This window comes from Aquarana catesbeiana, linkage group LG05, assembly GCF_042186555.1.
Source record: "Aquarana catesbeiana isolate 2022-GZ linkage group LG05, ASM4218655v1, whole genome shotgun sequence".
Classification (NCBI taxonomy): domain Eukaryota; kingdom Metazoa; phylum Chordata; class Amphibia; order Anura; family Ranidae; genus Aquarana; species Aquarana catesbeiana.
In genome coordinates this window covers 318,414,860-318,439,974 of record NC_133328.1, presented here as the reverse complement: position 1 = coordinate 318,439,974, position 25,115 = coordinate 318,414,860, and the positions used below count along the sequence as shown (strand labels likewise).

Sequence of the window (25,115 nt, the reverse complement as noted above, 5' to 3'; positions counted from 1 at the left end):
GTTGAAGCTCAGCATGTTGTCCTGCAATCGACCAAAAAATAACCCGCAGACACATATATTTTCAAAAATATACAGTAGATATAAAAAGTCTACACACCCCTGTTACGATGTCAGGTTTCTGTGATGTAAAAAAATTAGACAAAGATAAATAATTTCAGAACTTTTTGCACCTTTTTAATGTGACCTATAAACTATACACCTCAGTTGAACAACAAACTAAAGTATTTTAGGTGGAGGGAAATAAAAATAAAATAACTTTGTTGAAGCACCTTTTGTTTTTTTTTTACAGCACTCAGTCTTTTTGGGTATCGGTCTATCAGCATGGCACATCTTGACAAGACAATTTTATGCCCACTCTTATTTGCAAAAATACTCCAAATCTGTCAGATTGCGAGGGCATCTCCTGTGCACAGCCCTCTTCAGATCACCCCACAGGCCCTGTTTCAGCTGAAGAAAAATGGCCCCAAAGCATGATGCTGCCACCATAATGCTTTACTGTGGGTATGGTGTTCTTTTGGTAATGTGCAGTGTTGTTTTTGCACCAAGCATACCTTTTGGAATTATGGCCCAAAAGTTCAACCTTGGTTTCATCAGACCAGAACACATTTTCCCACATACTTTTGGGAGACTTCAGATGTGATTGCAAAATGTAGCCGGGCTTGGATGTTTTTCTTCGTAAGAAAAGGCGTCCGTCTTGCCACTTCATCCCATAGCCCAGATACACAGTTGCAATAAAAAGTATGTGAACCCTTTTGGAATGATATGGATTTCTGCACAAATTGGACATAAAATGTGATCTGATCTTCATCTAAGTCACAACAATAGACAATCACAGTCTGCTTAAACTAATAACACACACAGAATTAAATGTTGCCATGTTTTTATTGAACACACCATGTAAACATTCACAGTGCAGGTGGAAAAAGTATGTGAACCCTTGGATTTAATAACTGGTTGAACCTCCTTTGGCAGCAATAACTTCAGCCAAACGTTTCCTGTAGTTGCAGATCAGACGTGCACAACGGTCAGGAGTAATTCTTGACCATTCCTCTTTACAGAACTGTTTCCGTTCAGCAATATTCTTGGGATTTCTGGTGTGAATCGCTATCTTGAGGTCATGCCACAGCATCTCAATCGGGTTGAGGTCAGGACTCTGACTGGTCCACTCCAGAAGGCGTATTTTCTTCTGTTTAAGCCATTCTGTTGTTGATTTACTTCTATGCATTGGGTCGTTGTCCTGTTGCAACACCCATCTTCTGTTGAGCTTCAGCTGGTGGACAGATGGCCTTAGGTTCTCCTGCAAAATGTCTTGATAAACTTGGGAATTCATTTTTCCTTCGATGATAGCAATCCATCCGAGCCTTGACGCAGCAAAGCAGTCACAAACCATGATTCCCCACCACCATACTTCACAGTTGGGGTAAGGTTTTGATGTTGGTGTGCTGTGCCTCTTTTTCTCCACACATAGTATTGTGTGTTTCTTCCAAACAACTCAACTTTGGTTTCATCTGTTCACAGAATATTTTGCCAGTACTGCTGTGGAACATCCAGGTGCTCTTGTGCAAACTGTAAATGTGCAGCAATGTTTTTTTTTGGACAGCAGTGGCTTCCTCCGTGGTATCCTCCCATGAAATTCATTCTTGTTTAGTGTTTTACGTATCGTAGATTCGCTAACAGGGATGTTAGCATATGCCAGAGACTTTTGTAAGTCTTTAGCTGACTCATTGAGCAGTCTGCGCTGTGTCTTGCAGTCATCTTTACAGGACGCCCACTCCTAGGGAGAGTAGCAGCAGTGCTGAACTGTCTCAATTTATAGACAATTTGTCTTACCGTGGACTGATGAACAGCAAGGCTTTTGGAGATACTTTTATAACCCTTTCCAGCTTTATGCAAGTCAACAATTCTTAATCGTAGGTCTTTTGAGAGCTCTTTTGTGCGAGGCATCATTCACATCAGGCAATGCTTCTTGTGAAAAGCAAACCCAGAACTGGTGTGTGTTTTTTATAGGGCAGGGCAGCTGTAACTAACACCTCCAATCTCATCTCATTGATTGGCCTCCAGTTTGCTGACACCTCACTCCAGTTAGCTCTTGGAGATCTCATTAGTCTAGGGGTTCACGTACTTTTTCCACCTGCACTGTGAATGTTTACATGGAGTGTTCAATAAAAAACATGGTAACATTTAATTATTTGTGTGTTATTAGTTTAAGCAGACTGTGATAGTCTATTGTTACTTAGATGAAGATCAGATCACATTTTATGACCAATTTGTGCAGAAATCCATATCTTTCCAAAAGGGTTCACATACTTTTTTTTATTGCAACTGTATGAAGAATATGGGGGATTGTTGTCACATGTACCACACAGCCAAATAGTCCTGCAGCACCTTTAATGTTGCTGTAAGCCTCTTGGCAGCCTCTCTGACCAGTTTTCTTCTCGTTTTTTCATCAATTTTGGAGGGACGTCCAGTTTTTGGTAATGTCACTGTTGTGCCATATTTTCTCCACTTGATGATGGCTGTCTTCACTGTGTTCCATGGTATACCTAATGCCTTGAAAATTCCTTTGTACCCTTCTCCTGACTGATGCCTTTTAACAATGAGATCCCTCTGATGCTTTTTAAAATCTCTGCAGACCATGGCTTTTGCTGTAGGATGCACTAAGGAAATGTCAGGCAAGACCTACTGGAACATATGAACTTTTATTTGAGGTTAATCAGAGGCACTTTAAATGATGGCAGGTGTGTGCTAACTCCTAGTTAACATGAGTTTGAATGTGACTGCTTAATTCTAAACACAGCTACATCCCCAGTTATAAAAGGGTCTGCACAGTTATGCAACCACATTATTGTAGTTTAGATTTCAGTTAGTTTTTCAATTGAGTTGTACAGTTTATAGGTCACGTTAAAGGTGGAAAAAGTTCTGAAATGATTTACCTTTTGTCTCATTTTTTTACATCACAGAAACCTGACATTTTTTACAGGGGCATGTAGACTTTTTATATCCACTGTTTACCATTTTAAATAATGGTCTGGTGAGGCCAAAAGGCACATTTCGTCAATACATGCAAAGAAATAGGTATGTGAACATAGGAAAATAACTCTAAAGAGTAGCAGTATTTTTACCGTAGGATAAGAAGTACATTGCACCAAGGTGGGGTGTTATGTACTTCTCAAAAAGAATGAAGACAACTGATCAAACAGCAAAACAGGCACAGGAGAGCCCAGAAAGCACAGAAAGTGATCATCTTACTAGATTCCTGCCAGGATCAACAGGTAGTATTTTTCACTTATCAAATAGATAGCAAAACCTTTTCAGTATTAAAGAAAACACTGAAGACCCAAACAAACAAGGATAGGAAGCTGCATACTAAATAAACACAAAATCACAGATGAACTATATCAGCTGAAGTGCAGTGAAGGGGTTAATGGGAAGTGTCTAAAGGACCAATCCCCCAGAATGTAAGCTTTGAGGCTCTATATTTTGGAGCTGACCCAGCAAAAGGGGGAAGTTGTAGGACTATTTGGACTACTCCCATCCCCAATGCATGGGATGCAGGACTCTGGCACCCCCCCCCCCCCAAAAAAAAGATGGTCTCCTCTCATTAGGGTTGAATTGGGGTTCATTGCCCTAAGGTTTGAAACAGGTACGATGAGGACTGCTAGAGGGAGTGGTTAGGATTATTGTCTGGTTGCAAGGGTGACCCCAGACATGATACCATGTGCATAGTGCTCTGGTAGGTCTAGTGGACCTACACATGTTCTTTCAAGAATGGTTTTAAAAAGTGCACATGCTCCCCCATCACATAGATCACTGTACATGTGGGGGACATTCAGTCCAGCACACAGCTGCTCTTACATTACAATATTGTGAAACAAGTTTTGAAATATAACTGGAAAAAGGCAACCTCAAATCTTGCTACAGAGGAGTGGGCTAAAGCTGCTACAGATGGAACAGTAAATGCAGTAGTGTTGTGTGCCGACTGCAGGGTGAATGTGTGATGGTGAAAGTGGTAGGTGTGTTTGCCAAGTTCAGCTGGTTTATAGGGTGCCAAAAGTTTGTTTGCCAGGAGTAATACTTAAAAAAATGGAAAGGGCTGGGATGGGCGGTGGTATGGATTCTAAGTGGGGGAAGGGAGAGAGTGCTGTGGGTGTGTTGTGGGAGAAGAATATCATGGTAGAGAAGTATTGGCGGTATTTCCCTGGAGGTGATGGAAGGGAATGGAAAGAATTGAAGATAGGGGAGGACAGGCAATGTAGTTTGTGACCGCAGTCCTCATCTGTACCCAATCCTCTTGCAGAACCTGTTTTTCAAGGCCCCTGAGGCCTGAGATTTCAGAAGCACATTGGATTTGCTTTTCTCTATTAGATCGAATGCAATGCAAAACAAATGAAATGAAATTCAAAAAAATACTATTCGGTGCAGAACAGCTCTTTAAAAAAAAATTGAATGGGCAACATTAAAAATAAACAATTCCTTTAAATAACGTGCTTGGGTGGACCCCCAGGTATCTGCAGTGAAACGCTTTCCAGAGGAGCTTGACAGGTGGTGGGGAGGAGCTACTGTATGTCGCCCTTCACCCCCTGATTTTAATCTGTAAAAGGCGCACAACCGCAACACAATACCTACATGGGTTATTTTCGGTGGAGAGGGGCACGCATTGTGGCTGCAGCACGTTTACAGCCCTGAATGACTGCATGTCTATGTTCAGGTGGGTGGTCATGGGCAGCTAAACTACGTATCAATCGCCTGGTTTTACCACCCCCCTGACCGCACATGTGAACGAGCCTGGAGAAATAGTGCTACTAGTTACTTATTCATAAAAAAGTCAATAAAAACATAACACTTTCATGGTCATTTCACCAACGTTTATCGCATGCGATATTTGTGTTTTGTACAAAACATCACATGCGACAATTAAAGTGAAAATCACTGCATTACCTGTGGTAAAAATAAATAAATAAAATAACCGTATTAACTCCTGTGCAACCTCTATGTGCAAATTTAACCCTTTTTTTTATTCCCTATACTTTATATAGTTTGCTGCACACATTGACATTTGTGTTCCCACACCTTAAGATGTGATTCAATATTTAAAGGAGAAGTTCACCTTTTGTAACATGTTTATAGAGCAAAAAAAAAGCAGAGGTGATGATATACAACAAAAAGAAAGCTCTATTTGTGGGAAAAAGGACATGCATTTTATTTGGGTACAGCGTCGCACGACCACACAATTGTCAGTTAAAGTAACGCAGTGCTGTATTGCAAAAAAAGACCTGGTCATGAAGGGGGGGGGGGGTAAATCTTTCAGAGCTCAAGTGGTTAAACATCTTCTTTCTTGCAATGTAGATTTGTATATCGAGCAATTGACATACTCTTATATGGTGTTCTCATTGCCTGTATATCATCACCTCTGCGGTTTTTTTTTTTTTGTTTTTTTTTTTTTTTTTTTTGCTGTATAAACATGTTACAAAAGGTGAACTTCTCCTTTAAATATTGAATCACATCTTAAGGTGTGGGAACACAAATGTCAATGTGTGCAGCAAACTATATAAAGTATAGGGAATAAAATAAAGGGTTAAATTTGCACATAGAGGTTGCACAGGAGTTAATACGGTTATTTTATTTATTTTTACCACAGGTAATGCAGTGACTGTCACTTTAATTCTCATTGCCTACTAATATAGTCCATGATTACCCAGCCTTAATTCGTGTTTATTCTGAATTTTTTTGTATGTAGATTGTTTCATGGAAATGTATCTAATCTCTCGTACATTACATTAGTATTACATTCATTGATGTATATCAATTTGTATTTCCAGAGTTTAGACTTTCTATTTTAAAGCGCTATTCTGTGTTTTTCTTCAGTTGCCTGAAAAACTTAATAAAACATATGATTGGATTAATTTGTGGCGGTTTTGGAGTCCTGGAAGCAAAACACCTGGGTTACGGATAAAGGAATACTTGGAACTGCTTAAGAAAAAGGTATACATTGACTAACCTTTTGCTTAAAAATAGCTTGCATAAAAAAAATTAAAATTAAAAAAAAAAAAAAATGTGTGTAGTTCAATTAGGCAAACTTTTGTTTATAACATCTCATAATGCTCATGTTATTCTTAATTTGGCAGCAAAAATATATGTACTTGCATATGACACCATTTATTTAGCACTGTAATCATTCTAAACAGGTACCATCAGTTATCTTTTTTTTCCTTGCTTTCTTCTATGAACTAAAAGAAGTGCACACAAATTTTAACACAGAGGCAAGTAGCAAATATTTAGTAGTTTATGAGGATATTTGAAGTCAGCTAGGAGCTCCTGGCAAAAGACTGTAGGCCAAGTTAAAGAGGAGCTCCAGGCTCCCCCCCCCCCCAAAAAAAATTCAAAGCCAGCAGCGACAAACACTGTCGCTGCTGACTTTTAATATAAGGACGCTTACCTGTCCAGGGATCCAGCGATGTCCTCACCCGAACTAATAATTTAATCGGATTTGGTGCGGGTGCTGGAATAGCAAGTAGGAAAAACAGTAAAACCTTGCAGCTTCACAGATGGTTTCCTGCCGCGCATGTTTGATGTGTCCCCGGAAGACTACAGGTGAAGGAGGGGGAGCCAAACTTCCGACTCAGATCTGTCCGGCGATCTGAGCCAGAACTGGGAGCGGGTACCTGTCAAAACCAGGTACCCGCTCCCCTCCCCCCAAAAAGTAGCAAAAGGTGGCAGTGGAGGGTGCAAACAAGCGGAACTTCCCCTTTTGGCCAATTTTCATCTTTCAGCGCTGTCACACTTTGAATTAAAATTGTGTGGCCATGCAACACTTTGCCCATATGACATTTTTATCATTTTTTTCACACAAATAGAGCTTTCTTTTGGTGGTATTTAATCACCTCTGGGTTTTTTATTTTTTGCAAAATAAATGAAAAAAACAAGTTTGTGGTTTTTTTTTTTTTTTTTTTTTTTTTTTTTAAACATATTGTCACCAATGCAGTAATGTTATATAACTGGTGTCATGGTGATCAAGGACACTAGTGACCGTATGCAAAAATAATTTTGTGTTTTGTTGTGATTAGCTGAGATTGGCCACAGCTAATTACATGGTACAGAAGGGCTTTAATTGGATCTGTCTGTACCGTGTGATCACTGTGTCCAATCACAGCTAGCAACATAATTGTACACAATGAATGGCATGAAAGGAAGCCATCCATTGTTTACAATTGTCATGTGATCTGCTGTGATTGATCACAGTGATCACATGGTACTGGCAGCGGGCTAGTAAAATGATCTGGTAGACACAGTCGGAGACGAAACGCTCCTGCAGCACGGCCCATTCTGGGCGGACGTTATATGAACAGGGAAATCGGGGACTGGATAACGATGCATGAACATGATGCAGGTCCCTCCCTCCTGGGAGCACTTCGAATCCTTAATACCTTTTTTGAATGTCACTGGCCTTCAGGTTAATTGGCATAAGTCAGTATTGTCTCCTATTGATGACGGTGCCTTAGTACACACTCCAAAAGATCTACAACTACAGTGGGTTGACAAATTTTGTTATCTTGGGGTAATTGTTTCGTGTAAAGCTTCTGATTATGTCTCTCTCAGCTTACCTGTTACTTGCCTGTTATGCAAGAGGTTAAGGCTAGACTAAAGGTATAGGGCAATCTGCCGTTGTCTCTGTTGGGCTGTGTCGTTTTAATTAAAATTAAACTCCCCATATGAACGTACTGTACCTTTTTTACCACTCTCCACAAAGGATCCCTAAATTCTTTTTGTTCAATTAAATACATAGACTATTTTCATCCTCTCTGTGGGGCCCCCAGGCACTGTGCTACAAGCTTGCTACTTTAACCACTTCCCGCCCGCCGTATAGTAAAATGACAGGTGGCAGGATGCGCTCTCATTCTGGGACGATGTCATATGATGGCGCTCCAGAACAGCCACTCTCGCGTGCCCAGCCATGAGAGCGGCTGTTTTGGGGCAGCCGCGCCATGTTTCTAGGACACGGTGCGACCCCGATCTCGGTAAAGAGCCGATGCCGCTGCTCTTTACCCATGTGATTGGCTGTGTCCATTCATAGCCGGTCATATGTAAACAAGGAAGTGCCGTTTATTGTCGATCTTCGACTCATACTGATGGAGTGTGAGGCCAGGAAAGCCGATCAGAGGCATCTCTTCGCAGGGGAGACATATACATGTAATCAGTGCCCTGATTACAGTACAGCCCCAAGCAGTGCCTATTAGTGATGCCAGTTAGAGCTGCCTATCAGTGCCCATTAGTGTTGCCTCATCAGTGCTACCTCTTCAGCGCACCTCCGTGAAGGAGGAAAAAAAAAACGAAGAAAACCTCTTTTTTTTTATTTCCCCTGTTTTTTTTTTTTTTTTTTTTTAGCCAAAAAAAAAAACCCCATCAGTGATTAACCGGTTCCCGACCAACAGCCGCAGTTATACTGCAGCAGGTTGGCTCCCCTGCACGAGCCATCGTAGCTATACGTCGGCTTGCGGGGTCGGGATAGCAGGCGCACGCACGCCGTTGGAGGGAGTGAACAGCGGGGGTGCCGATGCTTCCTGGCAGACAGTCGTAATGACCGCCGGCTACGAGCGATCGTGAGCAGGAGAGACAGAACAGGGACGAGTGTGTATAAACACTCACTTCCCTGTTCTCTTCTGACAGGAGTGACAGGTCGTGTGTTCCTATTAGCTAGGAACCACGATCCGTCACTTCCTCCAGTCAGTCCCTTCCCCCTTCAGTTAGAATCACCTCCCAGGGAACACAGTTAACCCCTCGATCGCCCCCTAGTGTTAACCCCTTCACTACCAGTGACATTTTTACAGTAATCAATGCATTTTTATAGCATTGATCGCTGTATTAATGCCAGTGGTCCCAAAAATGTGTCAAAATTGTCCAATGTGTCCGCTAAAATGTCGCAGTCATGATTAAAATCGCAGATCGCCGCCATTATTAGTAAAAAAAAAAAAAAAAACTAATAAAAATGCTATAAATCTATCCCCTATTTTGTAGACGCTATAACTTTTATGCAAACCAATCAATATACGCTTATTGCGATTTTTTTTTTTTTTACCAAAAATATGTAGAAGAATATTTATTATAACAAAAAGCACAAAATATTGTGCTTTTTTTTTTTTTTTTTTTTCAAAACTGTCGCTTTTTTTTTTTGTTGTTTTATAGCGCAAAAAAAAAAAAACACAGAGGTGACCAATTACCACCAAAAGAAAGCTCTATTTGTGAGGGAAAAAAAGGATGTCTATTTTGTTTGGGTCCAACGTCGCACGACTGCGCAGTTGTTAGTTAAAGCGACGCAGTGCCAAATCACAAAAAGTGCTCTGGTCAGGAAGGGGGTAAATTCTTCCGGGGCTGAAGTGGTTAAATACCACCAAAAGAAAGCTCTATTTGTATGAAAAAAATGATAAAAATTTAATTCGGATACAGTGTTACATGGCTGCGCAATTGTCATTTAAGGTGTGAAAGCTGAAAATTGGCCTGGGCGGGAAAGTGCCCAGTAGGCAAGTGATTAATAAGACCATCTTCGCAGAAGGGGCTGGCATTGCCAGATTGCCATAAGTATTTCCAGGCAATGCAACTAGTGATGGCTCATTGGTGGCTTCAGCCAGAGGTAACCAACTCTTGCACAATACTGGAGGCGGCCATTTTGGTTTCTCTGGAGGCCTTTCAACTTTTACTTTTTTGCGGCCTGAATACTCCCTTACCCCTTCTATGCTGACGTTGAATAAAGCCTGGAATCTGGGGCTTCGTCTATTACTATGTGACTCGTCCAGTTTGTCCCCTTATTCACGCCTCTGGAATAACCCTCTTTTACTGCGTTTAAATGTCGTGCCAGACCCACAGATCTGGGCTAAATATAATATTAGGTCAATCTTACACATAGTGGATAATGGAGCCATGATGTTCTTTGCTTCCTTACAGTCTAAATGTAATGTCCCATCACATTATTATTCAGATGTCTGCAGCTTGCTCACACCTTTGGCAGATAATTTTCTCACCAATCAATAAAGTTAGTGTTCTGATCTGGAGGTCCTTTTTCGCTCAGATTTTCTTGAAAATCCAGCTTTGACACTCTATTCTCACCTTCTCATGGTGGCGTTGCTTGATCTGACTACCCTCAGGCAAAAGTGGCTATTGGATATTCCGGATATGGGTAATGAGGACTGGATGGATATTTGGGATGCTCCTTTTAAGCAACTGGTTTCGCTCAGAGATCGGCTGATACAATACAAGATCCTCCACAGAGCCTACTTTATATCCCACAAGATGCACTGGCTTGTTTGTAAGAACACCAGTTGGTCCAGGATAGGTTTCACCTGTGTGTGCTGGGCTACCTGGTAATGTTTTTGTATACCTATATTGAATCTAATTAAGAGTTTGCTTAAAAAAAGGAATCTACCACGGAGTTTGGTAAAATCCTTCCAATGTACATAGTGCACCCAGAAGGGAACGTTTTATTATTAACAAAAGTGTAGATACTGTTTAAATACTTAATGCAGGCTAATTGTAAAATGAAAGCACGTATGCCATTTAGGAAAAAGCAGTGTTATGCGTTTGGTTGAGTTTTTGTTACATATATTTCATTATTTGGCGTTCACAAAAATATCTTTATTTGGCATTAGCAAAAGAATAAAACCTATCTTTAACTTTCTCACAGCATTCCATGGCGCACTTGATCATAAACCCTGTTCAACAGAAGTAGCATAGTGCTGATGAGGTCCCATCTTCTGTCATATATGTCACCTATGCAAGCAGCAGAGGCTGCTAAAGCTTGCCTATTCTCTCCATGTGTGATTGCAGGAATAACCAGGTTGATTTCCGAACAAATTTCAGTACTTTCACTAGTTACAGTGGGTATAGAAAGGAATCGCCCCCCTTTAAAATAATCACATTTTGTTGCTTTGTAGCCTGAAATGAAAACACACTTTTTGTTTTATCCAGCTGTATTTACTTAATTTATTACATCCAAGTGAAACCTATAGCACCAAAATGTCAGAAACAAATTCAAAAACAGAATCACAGAGTTGGAAAAAGGATTACCCCCCTCCCTACTAAAAATGACTTGTAAATTCAATCAGGTGTAGCTAAGCACCTTCTCAATGGCACACAAAGCCATTTGACTTTCAACTATGATCAGCTGTGGTCATTTTGATTAGCTTAGCATGAAAATTGCTTTCCTGGAGCATTTCAGTCCCTGGCAATGCAACTGAAGCAAACAATCAACTATGGGTGGAAAGCCACTGTCAAAAAATCTCTGGGATAAAGTTGTACATAGGCACAAGTCAGAAGATGGATACAAACACATTTCAAAGGCTTTGTCAATGCCTGGAAGCACAGTGAAGCCTATTATTAAGAAGTGGAAGGTATTTGGTACAGTACAGACCCTCCCTGGATCAGGACGTTGCTCCAAACTGGATGACAGAGCCAGGAGGAAACTGGTCAGAGAGGCTACCAAGAGGCCTACAGCAACTCTGAAGCAGTTGCAGGAATTAAAAAAAAAAAAAAAGTGGTCATTGTGTGCATGTGATGACAACAATATCACAAATTCTCTACAAATGTGGCTTTTTATGGGAGGGTTGCAAGAAAAAAAAGCCACTCCTCAAGAAAGGCCACATGCAGTCATGACTGAGCTTTGCCAAAATGCACCTTGAAGATTGAGGCCACATGGAAAAAGGTGTTTGAATTAAATTTGAATTTGAATTAAAGGTGTTTGTAAATTTGAATTATTTTGCCTCAATATCAAATAATACATCTGTTGGAAATCCAATACAGCTCACCATCCAAATAACCCCATTCCTACAGTAAAGCATGGAGGTGGTAATATCCTGTTATGGGGGTGTTTCTCTGCAGTAGCGACTAGAGCACTTGTCAGGATAGAAGAAAAATGGATGGGGCAAAATACCATCAGTCTTGAGGAAAATCGGCTGCCCTCTGCCAGAAAGGTGTCAATGGGAAGAAGGTTTACCTTCCAACATGACAGTGACCCATAGTACACAGCAAACATGACCACACAGTGGTTGAAGGAGAAAAAAAAGTGAACCTCCTTGCAAGGCTTAGTCAGAGCCCAGACTTAAACCCCATTGAAAATCTGTGGATAGACTTGAAGACTTCAGTCACCATAAAATTTAACTGAACTTGAGCAGTATTGCAGAGTGGGCAGATATTGCAAAATCTAGGTGCCCAAAGTTAGTAGAGACCTATCCCAACAGACTAAGGGCTGTGATTAAAGCAAAATGTGGATCAGCAAAATACACAAGTATTTCAAGTATTCCAACTCAGTAATTCTGTTTTTTATTTATTTTTCTGACATGTTGGGGTTATATCTTTCACTTGGATGTTATAAGTTGCACTAAATACGGCTGGAAAAAATAAAAACTGTGTCTTTCCTAAATTCAGGCTGCAAAGCAACAACATTTGATTATTTTAAAGGGGGGGATTCTTTTTTATACTTGCTGTATATTTAAAAATATTTTAAAACTGAAATTTAGTAAAAAAATGTTTTTTGGGTACAGCTTCAGTCGCATAATTTACCTATAATGAAAATTGTATTCCATGTCCTGCTGTCTGTTCCTTTAATGTAAAAATCTTCTTTCCAGTAATGCCGTGTCATCTTCACAGTGCTGCATTTCTGGCACTGCATGGTTTTATTGCTTTAATTCTAACATTGCAGTATGTTAAAGTCCTGACAGCCTCCCACCCTTTTCTGTCCTCTCCTCCATTCACAAGGCTCCCTACATTGAGGCAAGTGGTTATTGGGAAGTTCAGGGCTGTAAAGAGGAGATCACTTAATTGCAGAGAAGATTTCTACAGGAAGCAGCAATCAGCAGGATGTTGGATATACGTATTTATTTTTTTTTAACATACCTATATTTATTGTTATCTGGCTAAAGTTCAGAAGCAAGGAGTGTGGTATAATTTGCCTCTAAGACCCCTTTTACATGGGTGACCCGATTGGGTCTGTCTGTCAGTTTTGGGGTTTTTTTTTTTTTTTTTTTTTAGGCGGACTCGATCGGACCATTTGATGCCCTCTATGTAGTGGCGGTCGACAATCCGTTGACACCTGCCAACAATCCGATTCAGGCCTGTCCGCTAAAAACAGAAGGGTGGTGAATCTGTTCCCCATCCGCCTGGTGGATCCGATCAGAGGGTGGCCGCTTTACATCCGACCGCCCATAGACAAGAGCAGCTTTGTCCATATTGGCTGTGCATAAGCAGAGCAGACACAGACCTGTCATCTGCCTGCTCAGCAGGTATCAGTGGAGAGAAGGGTCTAAATGTAAACATGAAATGGTTCTGTAGCACAAGGCCATATGCCTTGGAACTCCAAGCTGACTTTATATATGTCTGTTAGAGTCTGTAAAAAAGGTGTATTTCGTAAATTACACACTGCAGTTTTCTGTATACATCAAGCATAGATTGAATTGAGTATCCTATATATAGTTTTAGCATAATCCTGTATTGAGTATCTTCAATATCATTTTAGCATAATCCTGCATTACAGTGAAGAGAACACCAGGGCTAATATTGCCACAAAAATGCATTCCTCTACTAATCTGCTTAACAACTTCATCAGAAATGGATTTGTGAATAAGAAGCTACAAAGTGTTGAAGGTAGAATTTCAGGAACGTTGGAGTGTAGCTGTACAGTTAGCCAATAGATGAATTTTATTCTATTTGTTGTAACAATCAGTTATTGTCATTTCTGTTCCATATATAAAGAATGCTTATATACACACAGTACATGTGAGCGTATGTGATCAATAACCACTTTTGTTGAGGGAGCACTGGATAACATACAGTGAGGGGAAAAAAGTATTTGATCCCCTACTGATTTTGTACGTTTGCCCACTGACAGAAATGATCGGTCTATAATTTTTATAGTAGGTTTTAGGGAGCGACCGATATCATTTTTTCGTTGCCGATGCGATACCAATATTTCGGCCACCTCTCCTGCCAATAGCTGATATTTTTTGCCGATATTTTGTACATTTAAAACATTTTACATTTTTAGGGGTTTTTTATCACTGTTATTGCTGTCATGAGGAATGTAAACATCCCTTGTGACAGTAGTATTCATGTGAGAGGTACTCTTAATACTTCAAAGTATTCGAAAGATCAAGATCGGCGTTTTTGAATACTTTATTTTTTAAAACTGGCCCCTTTAAGATGCCAGTAATCCGGGAAATGATATCATGACATTGCTTCTGGATTACTAGATCTGAGACCCGAACGAAGCATCAGCTTTGTTCGGGTATTCGGCCAGCCGGTGGACATGTTGGCTGGTTGCTCAGGCCTCCCGGTGGTAAGGGACAGCCCGGGCCAGCGGTAGGGGGGGGGGCGGCCGGCCGCTATAAACAATGGTACCGGGGTTATGCATGCAGCGCCATGCCGCTGCATGCATCACCCTGGTAGATCCCCTTGAAGCAATATCAGTCAGTTTTCTGACCAATACCGATACTTCTAAAAAAGAGAATATTGTCCGATTCCTTGTAGGTTTATTTTAACAGTGAGAGAGTAATGGCATTGGTTGAGTGGTGTTTTGTTCTAATCTTGTCTTTCCTTATCTCCAGTGGGCTGAAATGAGCAAAATGAAGAGTTCCAATAAAAAACAAGAGGCTTGTGATGAGATATTCCAAACAGAAGAAGAGTACTGTTTGTATGAGGCTGTGAAGTTTTTGATGCTGAGAACTGCTGTTGACTTATACAATGCCAATGAGAATGGCGTGGAAGTGCCTGTGTTCTCTTGGCTGCTATTTGCTAGGAACACATCTAATAATCCTTGTGAGTTTATGAAGAATCACTTGAATCAAGTGGGACACTCTGGAGGGCTTGAACAGGTATGTGCCATTAAGAATAGCACTTGTGTCTTGAATAGATGACATCTGCTGTCCTTTTGTTGTTGCTTAGATATTTTGAGATTTAGTTCTTGGATTAGGACTTTAAAGTGAACCTACTAGAGAAGAAAAAGAAGATTACTTTTTGATGCCCTTGGCATACTTCGAAAATTGATAAAATCCTTGACTGTTTTTATGTTTTATCATTTTTCCTGAGGCACTGAACTGAACCTACTATGCAAGCTATGAAGTGATAGCTACCGACTTGCCAAATGACACACACATTACTATTTTCATGAATCACTAAAATATAACGTGATTGATTTATTCAAAAAATAGATATTCAAATTCCAATTTGAATCAATATTCATGTCGTCATACTCTATATACATCTATATTATGATTTTGTTTTGGAAAGGGGATAGAGTTCCTGTGTTGCTGCTTAAAAGAGAAGTATAGCAAAAACCTTTTTTTGCCCATACTTCCCTTGTGGGTCAAAGGGCTGCACACATTTATGCTCTTCTGTGACCCCAAATCAGCCGACGGGGAGCAAAAACCTGATGTCAGCTGATGTCATAATAGTCTCTCCATGCTCCGGAATGTTCTCAAACATATTGTTGGGATCCTTCCAGTTGTCTGACAGCTGGCTCCACCTTTCAGAGTGGCTGAGAGTTGAAGCCAGCTGCACCCATCCCCTCTCTAGCCCAGCGCTCTAGTGACTGCTAGAGGGGCAGAGTGGAGAACGAGCCGAGCGATCAGCAGCCATGTGATCGCTTAGTTCTTGGGCTTGAAGGCAGTGGGGGACAGCTGCAGCATCAAGCCGATGGTGCAGCAAGGATATGGTTTTTTTTTTTTTTTATTATAATATACACCCCATACATCCTCCTTTTAATGAACTTTGGTAAAATATATCGCTGACATTGCGGTCAAGCAAAAAGTAATGTACACCTTAGTTCTCCACAGAAAATAAAAAAAATCCTCAAACAAACCTCCTACATCTGTTTTGGGTTTATTTTATGTATAGATTTGAGTTTATCATATTTTTTGCTGGCCTGCAGTATTGTACTTGGTTAATACCCCTGTCTCATTTGTAAAATCTGTACCCCCACTACTTATTGTCTATTTGAAAAGTCACAGATATTTGACAAATTTGAGCTCTGTATGTGCAGGCACTGTGGAGCAATACATCCTCAAAGTTCTCACAAGAAGCCCAAGTCTTTCAGAAGCTCAAGTACACCTTGTTCACCAACCAGAGCTCCTGATCTGTGTTCACATGAGTTCACTCAATGAAAGCAGTGGCATGGTGATTTCAGGAACGGGTTGACTTGGGTGAGTTCAGTGCTTCTTTTGTGATCTTTGAAAATGAATTGCACCACAGTGCCATTATCTATAGAGGCCAGTTAAAGATTTCTTAAAGTGGAAGTAAACTTCCATCACTAACTTTTACCTATAGGTAAGCCTATAATAAGGCTTACCTATAGGTAGTGTAAATATATCCTAAACCTGCACCTTTTAGGAGATATTTACTTTACACGCATCCAGTGGCGCATGCACTTTGATGGTACGGCCAGTCGTGTCATTCCTTCAGAGCCCTCTGCCATAACCGGGGGCTCACACTTGCATGTGCGGAACTGACGTCATCGCGGCTCCAGCCAGTCACAGAACTGGTGTCTATGAACCCGGGTGCGCCTGCAACTCTGACATCTCGGCACTGGAAGATCTTTGTTTTAAGGTAAGTTTAACATGCATGCATGCATACTAGCACATTATGACATTAACTTGCAGGGTAAGAAACCACTTTTAAGCATATTTACTGCTTGTTAAGAATAAAGTATGTATGAGTGCACAGCCATTGTGTTCAATCTCCCCTATTTAGTTATTTTCATTTAAAATATTTTCTCAAGCCTGGAAGCAGGTATTTTTTTAAACACACATGCTACTCCACTCTTAATCAGTATCCTAAGATTTGGCAACATATGAAAACAACTCTTAAGTACAATGGCTTTAATGAGTATATACCAGTGTGGGATAACAAATATAAATAGTAGACTGATCTGGAAGGCTCTGAACTATGTAAAAAAGAGGAGGTTACCCACTTCTCTGTTATATAATGCGAATATACTGCATTCCTTACAAAAACTACATATGAGATTTCTCTTTCAAAGAATATAACTTTCAGATGCCTTCAACTCTGTCATGCTCTTTCTGATCAGCAAAAACATACTGCTCTTATGCTATGTAAAATGGAATTGATTTTACTCATAGCTCACTCTCGATGTAACTACTTTATGCTAGCTAGTTCTTACAACACACTGTCACTGATAAGTAAAATAAAATGGATTCATGACGTAGGTCAACTTATGGTTGAACAGTGGCTAGGCTCACTGCTTGGAGTTTTCCAGGTGTCTGTATTCCCATCCTTGAGACGTACACAATTATTCCTTCTGCACAGAGTATAATGGATACCCTGAAAGGCTAAGGCTCATCTTTGTCCCCTGTATTTGGGGTGTAACATGGTACAAATGCCTCCCTCCCTTAAAATGGGTTCTTCTCCCCCGCAGCCACTGTCACATTTAAAAATGATGCAGCTGTGTGGAGATCTTCCTGCACAGCCACATTATTCATTCACAGGGATCTGTGAACGAATGAATCATAATTCCTTTCTGCCACTGCGGTAGATAGACTTGTACCATTGTGGTAATCCGTGCACTCTTAGTCCATTGAATCTTTCTTTTGATCTCCAACTGACAGCCTGTAGTTTGCAGGAGCCTGGCATTGCACCGACAAGCCACAGATCATAAGTGCAATGCTTTGCAAACCTCTTAAAAAAAAAAAAAAAAAAAAAAAGTAAATGTGCATTTTTTTTTTCAAAGGTAAGCCTAGACTTTAACCAGCTCGGCTCTCCTGCGCAAACCGATGTACCTAGGTCTGTGCAAGGAGGATAGCAGGCGCGCCCGTAGACTCCATGTCCGCCGGCGACCCGCGATCGCTGTGTACAGAGGCAGAACGGGAAACTGCCTATGTAGACAAGGCGATTTCCCATTCTGCCTTATGACATGTCAGAGATCTTCTGTTCCCAGTGATCGGGAACAGTGATCTGTGTCATGTCCCCAGTGAGCCCAACCCCCCTACAGTTAGAACACACCCAGGGAACACAATTAACCCCTTGCTCATCCCCTAGTGTTAACCCCTTCCCTGCCAGTGTCATTTTTGACCAGTGAATTTTTATAGCACTGATCAATGTAATAATGTCACTGGTCCCCAAAATGTGTCATTTAGGGTCAGATTTGTCCACCGCAATTTCACAGTCCCGCCATTACCAGTAAAAACAATTAAAAAAATAAATAAAAGTCCCGAACTCTGTCCTATAGTTTGTAGACGCAATGAATTTTGCGCAAACCAATCAATATACGCCTATTGCGATTTTTTTTTTTTTTTTTTTTTTTTACTAAAAATATGTAGAAGAATATATATCGTGTGTGTGTGTGTATATATGTGTATATATATATATATTTATTTAATTTTTTTTGGATATGTATTATAGCAGAAAGTAAAAATATATATATTTTTTTTTTTTTCAAAATTGTCAGTCTTTTTTTTGTTTATAGCGCAAAAAATAAAAACCACAGAGGTGATCAAATGCCACCAAAAGAAAACTCTATATGTGGGGAAAAAAAAAGGGCATCAATTTTGTTTGGGTACAGCGCCGCACAACCCGCCAATTGTCAGTTAAAGTAACGCAGTGCTGTATCGCAAAAAATGGCCTGGTTATTAAGGGGGCAAATCCCTTTCCGGGGCTGAAGTGGTTAATAACGTACATGCCTTTTGATAGAAAAGGTAAATGATATTATTATATTATATACTGCATTTGGAAAGCACATAAAGGTAACCCTCAAAAATGTGAAAAGATCTGGTGTGACTGAGCAACCCTACACTTGTACCCTGCTCTGGTCATGAATAGAATTTCCAACGATCCTCGATAACTGATATATACTCCCCTGTCAAATATTCTTATCCTAGTTGTATTGAATGGTTAACTTTCATTATAATATCATTTTTTTATTGCTTGTGTATTTGTATTTTTTTGTGTTTACTTATCACTACCATTGCATTGCATAGTGATGGAACAATGCTGTATAATGTTCTGTAGTGCTTTGTGGTTGTGTTGGAGACCTATCTCCATTTCTTTTGTACCTAATGGATTGTAGATTGCTCTTTATATTGTTGTGCTCTGAACCACACCATTTTTATACCTGTTGTTTTGTGTTTTATTTTACTTGTGTAAAACATCAAAAACTGAAAGGGCTTTCTTTTCCTTCTATTTTGTTTACCATACTGGGGATCTAGTAGTCATTTTATGAACTTCTTAAAAACCCTATAGGTAGGTGGAGATGCACACACTGTTCCTCCCTTGTACTGTGTACCTTGTTGGGTTTCCCAAGCAATGCCCGTTGAGCTGTGGGCTGTTTCCTTCTGCGGGCAGACAACTGATACCTGACAATACTTATTATTTTTTATTGTGAGTAGTTTGAACTTTTATATAGAAAATTGCTCTGACTAATTTGGAAATGTTTTTCCACACACGGGTCATGTGTTTTTTTTTTTCTGCTTTTTGATTTTTCCATTAATGCTGTGGAATTTACACCTCCGGTTATTATTTAAATGTTTAAATATAAGTGAAAAAGATAAATGCATCATTTTGTGTTATGTATGCTCCATTAATGAGGCTTTCTAGTTACATTTTTTTCATTATGTTTTGAGTACATCCAATCTCCAACAGTGCTTGTTTACAGTATTTGACTATAAAGCTGCCAAGGATATTATAAATACATTACTTAAATGTATTGGTTGTTTGGTGGTAAAAATGCATCTCTTATCGGAGTGTATATTAATTACATTTGTAGTGTTAGAAATTAGAGTGTAAGCTTTGACTGCATGCAGGACCTGTCGGCTTTCATTTGATCCTTAAATTCTTAATTCATCCATCTCCTTGGGTTGCTTTTTGTGCCACTTACATTAACCACTTGCCACCCAGGCCAATTCTGACATTTCTCTTCTACATGTAAAAATCATAATTTTTTTGCTAGAAAATGACATAGAACCCCCAAATAGTATATGTTTTTTTAAGCAAAGACCCTAGAGAATACAATGTTGGTCGTTGCAATTTTATCTTGCACGGTATTTGCGCATCAATTTTTCGAACGCGTTTATTTTGGGAAAAAAACAGTTTTGTGCTTTAACAAAAAAAAAAAACAAAAAAAAAACAAAAAAGAAACAGTAAAGTTAGCCCAATTTTTTTGCATAATGTGAAATATGAAGTTACGTTGAGTAAATAGATACCTAACATGTCACGCGTTAAAATTGCACACGCTCGTGGAATGGCGCCAAACTTCGGTACTTCAAAATCCCCCTAGGCGACGCTTTAAAAATTTTTACTGGTTACATGTTTTGAGTTACACAGAAGGTTTAATTTTACTTTTTTTTTTTTTTTTTTTTTTTTTTTTTTAGTTTGACACTTTAAAAAAAAAAAAAAAAATTTTTGATCACTTTTATTCCTATTACAAGAAATCCTGTCTCCGACTCACCGATGGAAGCAGTGAGTCGGTAGAAGCACCGGAAGGCGGCAGAAGGGGGGGGATGTCCCCTCTCGCCGCCCGTAAGAACGATCAAGCGGCGCAACAGCCGCTATGATCATTCTTATGGTGTAGGGAGTCGCCGGCTGAAAAAGCCGATATCTGAATGATGCTTATAGCTGCAGGTATCATTCATATATACCCGCACAAAGTCAAGGACATCATATGACGGCTGGCGGACGGGAATTGGTTAAATAGATGCAGTTTTTTTCTGAAAATGTGTTTAATATCGGAATTGACCAGGAGAAAATATCAAAATTAACTATAGAGATAGGTATCAACCCTTGACCAGAAGAAGGGGGTTAATTAAAGGGCATATGATTGGAAACCTTTAAAGGATACATTCACCTTTCCTAACATGTTACACCCAAATTCAGGGTGTAACATGTTATAGATGCTCCCGCTCCCCCCGATTCCTCATTCTGACAGCTAGCGGGGGATCTTCTCTGCCCCCCCACCCCCTGGCTAGTTGTCACAATCTGCAACAAAGGCGGAGGCGTCATTCATTAACAGTGTTTTGTGAATGGGAAAACTACAATGTCCGACAGCCTTTGTCAGCTTGTAGTTCTCTAAGAACTACTATGACGCTGTTGAGCATGATGGTAGTTCATTCATGCTTCCTGTCAGTGTAACTGCCTGACCCTACCGGAGGCGCCCTAACCCTTAAAATTTTTTAATAAATAACTAAACACTCTAACACAAAAAATTAATAGTTTTTTTTTTTTCGGGTTTGGGCGTTTAATATTATTTTTAATAATTTAATATTTCTTAAGCTTAGGGATCAATTATCATTTGTTTATGTATTATTATATATTATTCCCTTTTATTTATTTATGTTTCTATTCATTTGGGAATAAAAACACAGCAAAAACGCTCAAATCTGCCCAATTTGAGCTACCAAAAAGCTCCAGAACTTTTTTTGAGCTTCAGGCGACTTTGAGTGGAGATGTGAACCATCTCCGTAGAGAATAATTGATTTTTTTTTCTCCTACACAGTTTTGGACCTTCAAGCTACAAAAGGTGTGAATGGGGCCAAATGTAGTATTAAACCCTCAACGTTTATTAGTTTAACACACTGAGCACAATGAAATTAACATTCCCCAGTAAACTATTTGTTAAAAATTTTATCCCAGCACTTGCAGTTTGCTGGTCTCTCAGTGCTGCTTCCCTGAACTGCTGATCTTTACAAGGAAAAGTTGAGTGGACATTGCACAGTCCTCAGGGAGGAGAGGGGGAGTCAGAAAGAAAATAGAAAAAGAGGGCGCACCAGCCTTGTGCATTATCCTTTGATATGTTTATTAAAAAAATAAAAATTACTCACAAGCATATAAAAGGGACCTCAATATGAAAACTTTAACTTGTGGCAATCAGTCTAGTGATAGCAGTCTTCAGATGACAGAAGAGAGGACATACGAACCACTGCTGGCTGAATCGTAGTGGTTCATATGTCCTCTCTTCTATCATCTGGAGACTGCTATCACTAGACTGATTGCCACAAGTTAAAGGTTTTCATATTGAGGTTCCTTTTACTTTTGCTTGTGAGTAGTTTTTATTCTTTCTTTTAATAAACATATGAAAGGATAATACACAAGGCTGGTGCTCCCTCTTTTTTTCTATTTTCTTTCTGACTGCTAGGATACCCCTATCCTGGAGGGCAGCAAGGCCTGAGACATTATCCACCCTGAACTTTAGATCATCTGATTAACACACTTGTGCGCAAGAGTATTTGTCTTGCTGCTATTAGAGGGGGAGTACCTTGCCATCCTAGGCTGTGCAGATGTGTTTCTATTGATGCACTCAGTGTAGGGAGACAGAGCTGTGTAGTCCCTGCTTGCAAGGATGGCTCCATAAGAGACTGCAAGAGAAAATAACCTTCTTGGAACAGGAGGCAGTGGTTATGGCTCCAGCTTAAACTGGAACATAGTAGAGCTGCACGATTAATCGTTAAGAATCGTTATCGCGATTTTTTTTTTTCTTCCCTAGTTGCGATCTTGACAAAGTATTTCCCGATTCTTTCTATGCACAGAATTCTCTCTGCTCTGCTAAAGCCAACAGCCATCAAAAAGGGGGGGGAGGGGATATAGATATATATATAGAGAGAGAGAGATCTATAGATATATATAGATATATCTATATCTAGATATATAGATATATCTAGATATAGATATATATATATATATATATATATATATATATATATATATATATATATATATATATATATATATATATATATATAAAATAATCTTTTTTTTTTTTTTTGTAGAGACCCTAGAGAATAAAATGGTGGTTGTTGCAATATTTTATGTTACACTGCAGTCATTCAAATGCAATTTTTGGGGAAAAAATTACACTTTAATGAATTCAAAAAAAATAACCAGTAAAGTTGGCACATATTATTTTTTTATTTTTTTTGTATAATGTGAAAGATTTTATGCCACGAGAATTGTAAGAGAATCGTGATCTTTTTATTCTAAGCAAAAAAATTGTGATTCTCATTTTGGCCAGAATCGTGCAGGGATTAAAAGATAACGCTGCATACTCATTAAAAGAGAAGTATGGGGTTTATTTATTTTACCCATCATACGTACCTCGGTGGATACAGCATCGGAGCGATGCTGCATCTGTCCCCCAGGACCTCTGCACTGAAAACCGAGCGATCGAACACTGCTGATGGCTCGGTTCTCACCGCTCCCCAAGCAGAGAACTGATGACTGTCAATCAACATCTCCCCGCTCCCCACACGCTGATTGGAGCGCTGAGCTGTGGTGGGGCGGGGAGCTGCCGTTTCAGGCTCTCAGTGGCTCGCTGAGATGGTGAACAGTCCAGGCACCTGGTGGATCCAGACTTTATTGTCGGGATCCACAGGGACGCGGTGCCTGGACTGATTCCTGTGACGTCAGCAGAGATCGGACGTCAGACCGCTCTCTGCTGAAAATGGGTCACTGTAATGCAAAATGATTTGCACTCCTGTGACCCATAGTAGAAACCCAGCCAAACAAGCTCAGGCTCCTTTTTAAGTGATTAAATCAGCTGCTTTAAAAAAAAAAATAGTGTTTACTGTCACTTTAGTCCCAATTCACACGCATGTGATTCCGTCAGGAATTGCACCCCATTCCTGTTCAAATCACATGTGATTATTTGCAGTGCAATTTGAGCCCATTCATTTTGTATTGCTCAAATCACACCGTAAATCGCACCGCACCCACATGAAAAGGTGCAGGCATCCTATTTTTTTTTTCCCGCACTGTAATCTGATCGAATGAGTGTGTCCCCACTTCTGCTTAGTGGGTAATTGGTTTTAAAGTTGTTTCACAGAAAGGAAAATGCATAATTGCTGTACTATGAAATCTTATATTGTATTGTATTAAAAATGCTGTTGTGCAGCAGTTGGAAAATCCATGATGCAAGTAATTACATTGGTCTTGTGACTCATAAAGTGATATTTTCCCTAACAAAATGCGAAACAACTTCTGCATGAACAGCTTCACTCTTGCTACCTTTTTAATGTTTTACATTTGTGTGCTTGTGTTTTATGTTTTAGCATATTTATGATATCTTGATTTCTTCTTTTTTAGGTTGAAATGTTTCTTCTTGGCTATGCATTACAGCACACAATAAAGGTATATAGACTGTATAAATATGGAACAGATGAATTTATTACACAATATCCGGATGACCAGGCAGATTGGCCTGTGGTAACTCTCATAACAGAAGATGACCGACATTATAATGTTCCAGTTAGAGTGTGTGAAGAAACCAGTTTATAGATATTGTATCATATTATACAAATGATTGATACTGCCACTGTTTTAAGATTGTGCTGTTACATAAATGTGTCGTCTCTTTTATTTGGGAACCTTCAGTGGCCCTCCTTGGAAGAACGTCAGTGCTAGATTGGAATAGTAAAGACTGTACAATGGGTTTATGGGTGAAGGAAGTTATCCTTAATTACTTCCAACTGCTTTATAAAGAAAAGGTCATTTGTTATTTCTGAAAAATGAATTCACTTGCAATTAAGAAGAACCTAGTGGATCCTGTACATATTTGATTGCAATTTAGGGTTTATTACCCATATTTCTGAGATGATTCCCACAGATGCCTTTGCAAAGTAAAAACATTTTTGATTTTTGAAAGTTCTCTTCTTTTCAGTTGCCTTGTCTATATATTTTCATGGTATACTTCATACTTTAGTTGTAATTCAGTCTCTCTAGTTCAAATTTTTGGGCATGGCCTCAAAGGACCATTACTGTTAAATTATATGTTCTGATAACGCTTTGACCGTTTGTGGGGAAATATATGAAATGGTAGTATTCGGTATATAAATCTATTATTATTATTATTATTATTATTATTATTATTATTTTACAAGTGTTATAAGCGCCCCTGGCAGTGCTATCGTTTGTCCCATCTCCAGGTTAGTCTGCATGCTATTAAAGGGAGAAATCTAAAAAAAAGTGACGTGAAAGATAAAAAAAAAAAAGTTAATCTACTGAATACTAATATAGGATGTAATGCGATTTACAGTTATCAAAATATAATGGTTTTTCTCGATCTTGATCTTTCATAGAGAATTTACTTTGAAGCAGAATAGAAGTAGGAGTAACCTCTGAGGCTTCTCGCGTAGATGTTT

At 39.5% G+C, this 25,115-nt stretch overlaps 1 protein-coding gene across 2 annotated transcripts in view; it reads left to right on the top strand.

Annotated features, from left to right (window-relative positions):
- Window positions 1-24,618, top strand: part of OTULIN (OTU deubiquitinase with linear linkage specificity) — a 99,694-nt gene extending 75,076 nt beyond the window's left edge. For both annotated transcript variants that reach the window (XM_073630861.1, XM_073630860.1), the window contains 3 exons: window positions 5,866-5,982; window positions 14,586-14,852; window positions 24,061-24,618. In XM_073630861.1, coding sequence (XP_073486962.1) covers window positions 5,866-5,982; window positions 14,586-14,852; window positions 24,061-24,252 — 576 coding nt within the window. In that variant the 3' untranslated portion in view covers window positions 24,253-24,618. The remainder of the gene's footprint in view (window positions 1-5,865; window positions 5,983-14,585; window positions 14,853-24,060) is intronic.
- The last annotated feature ends 497 nt before the right edge of the window (window positions 24,619-25,115 follow it).